Source organism: Apteryx rowi, unplaced genomic scaffold (assembly GCF_003343035.1).
Source record: "Apteryx rowi isolate R43461 unplaced genomic scaffold, aptRow1 scaffold_50, whole genome shotgun sequence".
NCBI lineage: Eukaryota > Metazoa > Chordata > Aves > Apterygiformes > Apterygidae > Apteryx > Apteryx rowi.
The window spans coordinates 866,385-875,658 of NW_020450761.1; the positions used below are offsets into that span (position 1 = coordinate 866,385).

Sequence of the window (9,274 nt, forward strand, 5' to 3'; positions counted from 1 at the left end):
CAGACAAGTCCAGCAGTACATCTATCCAAGCATTCCCCGATACTGGCCAGCACCAGGTGCTCTGTGGGAGAAACCATGTAAGAGAGAGCTATGAAATAACACACTCTAGAGAAAGGTCTCACCACAGCACTTAGTGATCTAATTTCAGAAGCTAATGTTAAATTTATCCCCTGCTTCATCAAGATGTATGATTGCCCTAGCAATTTTATTCTAACATAAGTATGGATGTTCTCATTACCCTTATAAATACCTACCCCTTTCCGGACTTACTACCTGAACTCAAAGCTCTCCCACGACAACAGCTACCAAAGGTTAATTAGATGCTGCAGAAAAGACTGTTTTCTTCTGTTAGTTTAAAACCTGTGGATTTTCCATATGATCATATTTTTCTTGCAGCATATACAGAGTAAACATAAGTACAATTCAGTGTCTTTTCCTGTTCCTATTGAAGTCTATGGCAACACTTTCTAAAATCAGATTTGTTTCCTTGCTCAATAACTAAAATCCAGAAACCTGCAAGGAACTTTCCAGTGAGGAGAATTTACCAAAGCCTATTGATACATGATAATTGTAATAGCAAACAAAGATTAGTATAAAATAACAGAAAATAAATTCCAGACTTTTAGATGCCTTTGGAAAAGTTATCAAGTTTCATGCTCTTTCAGGAGCCAGAAAAAAAAAAAGATCAGATTGTTAATGAAACTGAAAGCCAGAGTAAAATAAAAATCCCTCAAATCTGTCATCGGTATTTGCATTTGCCAAGAAGGCCTGGATGTTATCCTGCTGTGGAACATAAGATTTACGGCTCAGCACACCTTCATCCATCCTATTATTATATGCGAAATGGAAAAAAAAAACGGCCCGGTACGGCCCTCAGAAATAATCTGAATTTTGTTGCCACTGAGTAACAAGTGCTATTATTATTATTAAATCACCAGGCACTAGCAGCCACGAGGTGTTCCTAAATAACTCTAAAAACCCCAGGGATGTGCTCCACCTGCCCAACGGCGCGATGGGAAATGGGGCAGGGGGAGGTCAGGTCGGAGGCGATCCGGAGCACACGGGGGTCCCCGCTGCCACTGCGCCCCAAAGCACTGTTGCAGCACATGGTGCCGAGCCAGCTCTGCTCTCCGTTGCCGGGACACTCCGGCGCTGCCGGACAGCTGCGATGGGATGACTGACCTGCTCAGGAGCGGGGCCGCAGGCACTGCGCACGTGGGCATGTGGAGCGGGGCATCATTTTCTAAAACCTCAATTATTAAAGGGGAGGAAAATACAGTAGTTGAAAAGCTGGAAAAAACTCACCTTGCAATAGGAGATTTGTTATTTAATCAGATTTATCACACCTTTTTTTTTCACTTATGACTGCTTTCCCACCAGGCGTGCTGACCCAGCGTACGGCTGCCCAGACCCCAGGGACTGCAATATCCCCCGCGCTTAGCAGTGGTGGCAGGAGCAGCAGGGGATGGTGCCGCCACTGCCGCCATGCAGCACCTGCGCCGCGCACCGCGCAGTTACACAGCACTGAAGAGCTCCACGCCAGCCAGATGAGGCAGTCGTGAAGGGAAAGCAGGGAACTGAACACAGCTCATGTTAGGGAGCAGCACCCCTGCGAGCCGCTGCTTTGGCGTTGGCCCCACCAAGCCACCGTGCCCGTAGCATGCAACAGCGTTGCCCCCCACCTTGCTCCTGCTGTGCCCCTGCCACGACAGGGCAGCGCCAGGCTGGCCCGCCGGTGCGCCGGCGGCCACATTCCAAGGCACCGAACCCGTGGCAGAGGCTTCAGAGCGACAGCCGAGGCGGGCTCCCCCACTACGCCCCCATTCCCGCTGCCCCAGCCCTCGGAGCGGTGATGGACGTCCCTTTTGGCAAGGCGCTCCAGTCCACCGCAGCACCTCRTCTCGCCGGCGATGCAGCACCTGGGCAGACATGTGCAGCCCGATTTTGTTTGTGGATTACCGACTCCTAATTTAAAGTGACGTCCTAGAAAAGCCAGGCTACTTACTCTTCAGCAGAGCTGACACACTAGCTCAGGAGAGGCCTGTGTTAGCACAGGCACAGATCTAACTTCTTTCTCAACATTGAAAGTAAAGTAAAAGTTTTTAATAGGATTGCTGTTTGAACTTTACGGGTCTTTGCAAGATCAAGGTAAATGACATCATCTCCATAAGTGAGACCAGTGGTTCTGAAATTTTAAAGGTCACGGTCAATACCTATTTAAAAAAAGAAAAAAGAAAAAAAAAGACAAGACTTCTGAGAAAATACACTACCTAACATAACTGCAAGTTACATATAAAGCTATAAGAAATGTAAGAGATTAGAAAACAATAATTATTTTCTCTTTTTATCCTAGTTCTTTCACTCTCTGCTACCGCACAGATTCTCCATAGAATGCATTTCTCTCTCTCCTCAGTAATAGTAAAAAGAAAAATATTTTGATAATATTTTGAGAATTTGATTATAAACCCACAAAGCCACAAAAACTGGCGAAGGACCTAGAAGGTGTAACACTTGAAACTGCCAATTCATTTACTCAACTGAGTGGATTTCAGACAGTTCCCTTTTAACAGTCAAACAGTGACTTGGGGTTAGCCCCACAGGGGATTTAGCTGGTACAAGGCAGCACGTCGCCGGCACAGCTTCAAAATGCCACCGCTCCCGTGTGGAGCGCCCGGTGAGATTTGGGTACTCCACTCACCAACAAGTGATGCCCCCCCACCCCCAGCACGCCAATATTCACCACCTGTAACTTTGCTCTGCAGATGGACGCGCCGGCCATGCCTCGTCTTAATGACGGGGCTATGGACTGTCATAGCTGTTCTCCACACTTCCTTTTAAAGGCGCGCCACCTTGCAAAGCAGAATTAATGATTTACCAGGCAAAAAAATAGAGGAAGCTCAGTGATTAGGGCGGTCAACCCAGGAGACAGGAAAGCTGGGCTCTAGCTGCTGGTCCAAGCAGCGTTTATGCATTGCACTGTAGAGAGTCACCTGAGAACATGCATCGGACAACGGGAGTCAGAAACCCAGGCTCTTCCTCCTCCACCAGACAAAATCTCCACCCTGCAGAGATCGCAGCCCTGCGTCAAAAAGGAAGGACAGCGCCGCAAAACCAGCTGCCGCCTGGCAGGTGAAAAATGGGTGCAAAATCCCTCGGGCTCAAGAAGGAAAACCTCCCCTTACTTTGGGAGAGGGCTTTAACCAAGGACCCGCGAGGCAAGAAAGGGGGCTTCCCCCCGGCTGCGCTTGTGCACGAGTAGGGCGTGCAGGCTAGCCCGGCCCCAAGGGTGCCCRTGGGGCTTGGGCACGAAGGGGCGCGGGGACAGCGCTCCTGTGGCCCTGGGCCGAGCTGCTGCCGGGCGCAGTTCCTGACTTGCTTAGGCGGAGAACTGCAGGGGCCCAGGGACTTTGGCTACCCTAGCGGTGCGGCAGGCACTGAGGGGACGTAGGGCCTATGTTCCACCTAAGCGCCACTTCAGACATCGAAATCCTTCTGTTTATCTGGCCTTAACTGTTGAACAGAATAAAGAACCACAACAAATTAACGGAATCAGACAAAAACATACACCTATCACCTTCATGGCCCTAATTGAAATACCATCATTTAAAATGATGGGTTTTAGCTAAATTTTCAACATCACACCTTTTCTCTCACCTGAACTTCTTTACGTTAACATCAAAAATATATTTGTCTACATGTATATGACGGTGCCTATGCCTCCTGCTATAGTCCTTGTGTTTTTAAGTTCAGTTTTTCTTGAAAAGCTCAAGGAGGAAGCCACATGCTGGACTGCAAGACCCCAGAACTGAGCAAGGCTAACCTGTACCTTAGGTTGAGTGCCCAAGGAGGGAACCCRTTATTACCAAACAGGGTTATTTCTCCCCCAGGTACCTCACATTTAATGCTCCCTAYGTCAAATACAAAAGTCACAAGGCATGCTAGTCCACTGCCAAGGCAYCCAGTCGTTCTGCAGCTAAAACAGCAGGCACTTAAAAAACAAAATGAAGCCAGTGAGTTGTCAATCAGAAAGCATATACTATACTAAGCACCACGAAATTGCAGAGATGAGCTGGTTCTCCTCTCATTTCTTTTGTAATGCAATTAAGATGTTATCAGGCCAAAGTACAATATTGTGGTATCCTGACCTATGCAAAAATCTTTGAAAGCTGCATTTATTTGCCACCAGAACCACAAGCTAATAATACAGCCTTCATACAGGCAGTTTCATTCTGTTGCTTTTTCTAAGTTTTGAACATGAACAAAACCATTAGGCTGTGCATTGTTCAGGTATTAATGATCTCCAGACACCGTTAACAGTGAACATCTAGTGATTGCTCAAATTTGAACTCCACCAGTTATATCCCCTTCCAACTTGCACTTTGCTATGCTTCTTCCTTGTCTTCCTTATAAAATAAAGAATTTATGTTCTTCTGAAAAAACATTGCCAATATATAGAGCTGATTCAAAACACATAAATAACAAAGATATTTCAACCAAATTTCAGACCTAATGATAAGACCTAGACCCATACAATAGTCTAAAAGTGCACGCTGTCCAACTTACTTGCTATGTGACATATGCATGGGACTAACTGTGATGCTACCTTCATAAACCATATACCTTTACTACACATCCTCTAATAACCTATCATTCTACAACATACTGGGGAATTACAGGGTGAAGGAGGAGAAGGCTACAAAGACTGACGATGCTGGTTTTGGGGAATCCGTGTGATGCAGATCCTGCACACAATTGTGCTCAGGCCATACAAAGTGTGAATAAATGGCAGCTGATCGGCTGCTTAGGAAGAGCCATTTATGACACTGTAATAAGGTTTGTATGGTGGGGATGGTGAAAGTGCCAAGCTGCAGACTGAGTGCTTCACTAAATTATATTAAAGCATGCTTTTCCACTGACATATCCTGAAAACTAGGAAAGAAAAAAAAAAAAAATCCAGTGCCCTGTGCCATCCTGGATTTCTTCCACCTGAAGAGAGGATCCCCAAAGCTCCATTTGAAATTTCAATTTAGTCTTTAAGTTTTTGTAACAGCCTAGAAGGTTTTGCCTGTGTGCTTAATAATCATACGACTCAAAATGTACAACCGGTTCAGCAGACAGACACGTAAAAGCCGCTGCGGGGTAATATTTTGCACATCTTCCATATGTACATTACAAATAACACATGGCAGTAAATGGCATCACATGCATCCAAAATCAGGAGCTTTTGTTTATAGGAAACCTCAATAAACAACCAAATGACTGTCGATAAGAAGCATCTTCTCCTTTTAAAGGCAGTCAGTGTTTATAGTCTAAGTTACTTTTATTTCTAAGTACGGAGAAACTGCTCCAGCATTTGCCTCATCTGGCCAATCATTTCTGGTAACACCTGCCTTCTCACATTCTCGTTTTTATTCATTATTTATGTTTTTCTTTATACAATACACCCACAGGACAATACATCTCCAGCATGCTTACAGATTGGATCCAAAGTGCACTGGAGGCAACAGAATGACTTCACTGGTTCTGGAGCAAACCGTGGGCCCCCACTCCGCAAGCGGGCTTCAAGCCTGAAGTGGGACTTATGCACGAGTTAGGCATCCCAGTCCAGAAGCACAGTCTTAAATCCCTAACCCTTTAGCTGCTCACGTTTTAACCAGTGAAGCTCTCCAGAAGCCTGGATTGTTTACAGATTTTTTTTCCAGTATCTGCTTCATGAAAAAAAACAATAAACCCTCAGCAGTGGTCTGTGCAGGAAGGATCCAAACATAGGTCTCCCTCTCCCAAGTGTGGTCCCAACCACTAGCTCCAGAGCCATGAAATATCTCTATATATATCTACGTAGATCTATACATATCTATCTATATTAAAAAATATATATATATATAATATATATATAAAAAATACACACATACACACACATTTTTTGCTCCTCTTTCTGGCCCCAGGAATCTCTAATTTTTTTCTTCTTTGTGGAAGCAGAGGAAAAAAGGAGAATGATCCTGCCCCTAAAGCAACTTGTAGCCAGAGATCTGCAGCACTCTTCTGGGAGATGTGCAACGTGGATTTCTGCTGAGAAGAGGGCCCCAAAGTCTTACTCTCTCCATTATGGCAGCACATAGATGGCATCTAGATCCCTGGATGCTGGTACCCTTTAGTCCACTGGGTTCAGCGGAGGGAAGGCAATGTCTTCATTTTTTTAAACAGAGAAAGCCAGTGAAGGTGGTACATTATTGAATACAACACTAAGGAAGAGTGCTGAAAATTTAATGCGATGACCCTTCACAGACACAGGGCTTACCAGTCATGTTAAATGGGAMACATGTACAGTATTTTACATTCCTTTACATGCACCTCTTAAAGGCATGCTATTTAATTGATTTAACTCACTGACTGTATTTCATAGGACACAGAACTTGAAGTTACCAATCTCCAACCTACCATAACTCCATTTTCGAGTGACTTACAGTAGGTCTCAGCCCCTACATAAAGTTTCTTCTTCAGAATAACTTTTGCTGKTTGTTGCTTCCAGCACAGTAATATTGTAAGCCTTATGCAAACACCACCTTTGGTTTGAGGAACCACATTTTGTTACAGTGCATCAATTAATACAGGAAAAAGGAATGAAAACCCCTTCCAATGAAACTTGGTTATTTATTTTGGAGAGAGATGGACAGAAAAAGACCTGATTGACCAAAAGTATAAAAGCTGTTTGTTTTCCACAAGTGGAAATCCTCCCTTTCTGGATAATGCTAAAACTAACCCCAGCCAGAAGCGATTTCTACTCTGGAAATACAAGAGCGTTTGACTCTGAAATGTGCCAGATCACTACAAGTAGCAATTGCTCCGGAACAATGCCCCACACCATTCCCCTGCCCATCTCCTGGCACCTTTGTGCGGCGCCGAGACAAAGACGGGACTTTCACACCAGACACGCTGCGAAATCCCGCTCTGACTGCCACCGCAGCTACAAACACTGGGACTGAGGATCATCCGGCCGCTGTTTCCTTTGACTACCGCTAACGCCGTGGCCTCTCGCTTGTTAAGCGYGTCCCCCCAACCCCAGCCAGGCACACGGCCATCACCCCTGCCACCCTGCCGCCTCCAACACGCCTGCCCGTGGCATCGCCTCCCGGCGGGCAATGCTGCCTCCTGTCCGTCCCAGGCTGCTCCGGTCCCCTGCCCGAGCCCGAAGCCCTGGCGGGTGGGCAGCGAGAGCCACGGCTGCGGCAGCCCCTGCCAGGGGGACCCGGAGGGGGAAGGAGAGCGGAGGGCTCGGCCGGAGGGGGCGGCTCGCTCATCCTTGCAGCAAAGCAGGAGGGAGCTGTAGCTGCTCTCACTCCAAAACCGCTTCGCTGCAACCCTGTGGCGGGGTGACGCTCAACGGCAGAGGAGCCGGCGACAGGCCTACGCTGCTCTCGTAGGCACCAGCCTTTCGGTCCCCCAACTCGAGCGCCTCCGTCCTTCTCCGCATGGGCACCCCCGCCGCGCGCCGCCCCTGGGCCCAGCCCTCCGCAAGGGAAGGAAGTCGTAGGCACATACCCAGCCGCCGTTGTCCTGGATCCAAGTATGCAGGTGCCGGTTCAGGTACTCGGTCATCCAGGTGGCAATGCTGTCCACCAGGGGGGACATCTCCCGGTTGACGCTCTCCACGCACATGACGCTGCCAAACTCGAAGAAGGCCACGATTCTCCCCCAGTTGACCCCGTCTCGGAAGAGCTCCTCCACCACGGCCACAAAGCGGCCTCTGGCCGTGAAGGGTGTCAGGTGCAGCTGGCCAGACATTTGGGCGAAGTCCCTCTGGTAGCGGCGGGAGAACTCATCCCCGGCTTGGCGCAGGGCGAGGTGGACCACCGGTGGCGCCGGGCGCAGCCCGTCACCCGGGGCCGCGTTACTAGCAGCAGCCGAGCCGGGGGGCTCGGGGTGCGGAGACACCAGCCCAGTGTGATCAGAGGAAGTCCCAGCAGCAGCAAGAGCAGCAGCAGCAGGAGGAGAGAGCCCCGGAGACGCTGGCGCCYGGTCGCCGCTGGCAGCCCAGTCGTATCCCCTCTGCGAGAGTTTATAATGGATGTACTTCAGCACTATCTCCCGGTTATCGTAGCCTCTTCTCCCCGGATGAGCCATAATTTCCAGGAGGAAGCAGCAAGAGGAAGGGAGAGAGGAAGAAGAGGAGCAGGATGAACCCAAAAAAGTAAAGCAGCCAATGATAATAAAATTAATAACACCAAAAATTATAATCCAGTTATTGTATCAGGCATGGTTTCATTCATGGTGATGTGGGGGAGTTCTCAGGGTCTCGGAGGTACTTTCATCTTCTCAGTGTTTCCTCCTTGGTTTGAGATGCACGGTATAAAYAGGGATTAAAATGTTGTAAATATTTTACTTCCAGATGCACATTTATTACTTACTATATTTTTATTTTAGAAACATTTCCTCCTTGGTGTTGAAATACACGTTAAAAAATATCATACTTAGGCAAAATCAGGTGCATTTTCCCCTAGGTGCTGAACTACCACGTACATGAAGGAGCGGATGAACATACACCGTAAAAACTGCAATTCAATACGATTTGCTAAACAGCCTTGGATGAACGTTAATCCAATGCACTTTAAGGTAGAAATCTCAACACTGCTTTTTAAGTTACACAAAGTAAATTTCCTCTGTAAAGTACTTACTTGGACTATAAATATGTTCCTCTGTCAAGTTTCCTCTAAAAAAAAAATAGCAACAACAAAACCCAAACATCACCAGTCTTCAGAAACGTTAAGTTCTGGCCACTCTGATGCTTCAAGTCACCAAGGGGACAGGAAAGGGACAAAAAAATATCACTACTATTTCAAATGTTTTTTCCCAGACTCCTGTTTAACAGACATCTCCAAAGATGTGTCCATGCTCAGAAAATCCCGCCTCGGAGCCCAGGAAGGCGAACAACCCCAGAGAGACCAAAAATCCTGAAGACCAGATGAAACACGCATTTGAATCCAAGCTCTCGTAGAAGTGCTCCGTTTTTCCCTCCAGTGCAACGTACAGACATATGCATTTACGTAGTTTCATTCAGACACTGATCGCAGGAACCCAATGCTTCCACACACACGCGTGCGCACGCAAAAAAAGAGGAAAAAAAAAGAAAAAAGCAATTAATTTTTTTGACGAAAAAGAGAGGAAGCAAAAGGAAAAAAACAAAAAGAAAAAAGAAAATTGCGTTTGCGTGCGGCTCCGGGCAGCAATGCCATTTCCCGAGCAGCTTTTGTATCAAAGGAGCAGAGCGGCTGGCAGC

The 9,274-nt window shown here is 47.2% G+C and overlaps 1 protein-coding gene across 2 annotated transcripts in view; it reads right to left on the bottom strand.

Moving 5' to 3' along the window:
- BCL2 (BCL2, apoptosis regulator) overlaps positions 1-8,240 on the bottom strand; it is a 96,069-nt gene extending 87,829 nt beyond the window's left edge. Inside the window, exons 1-2 of one of the 2 annotated variants that reach the window (XM_026079848.1) lie at positions 7,540-8,240; positions 6,109-6,186 (exon numbers count right to left, since the gene is read on the bottom strand). In XM_026079848.1, coding sequence (XP_025935633.1) covers positions 6,166-6,186; positions 7,540-8,121 — 603 coding nt within the window. In that variant the 5' untranslated portion in view covers positions 8,122-8,240 and the 3' untranslated portion in view covers positions 6,109-6,165. Of the gene's footprint in view, positions 1-6,108; positions 6,187-7,539 lie in introns of those variants that run through there. The other variant, XM_026079847.1, reaches the window with a different exon arrangement.
- Positions 8,241-9,274: the final 1,034 nt, after the last annotated feature.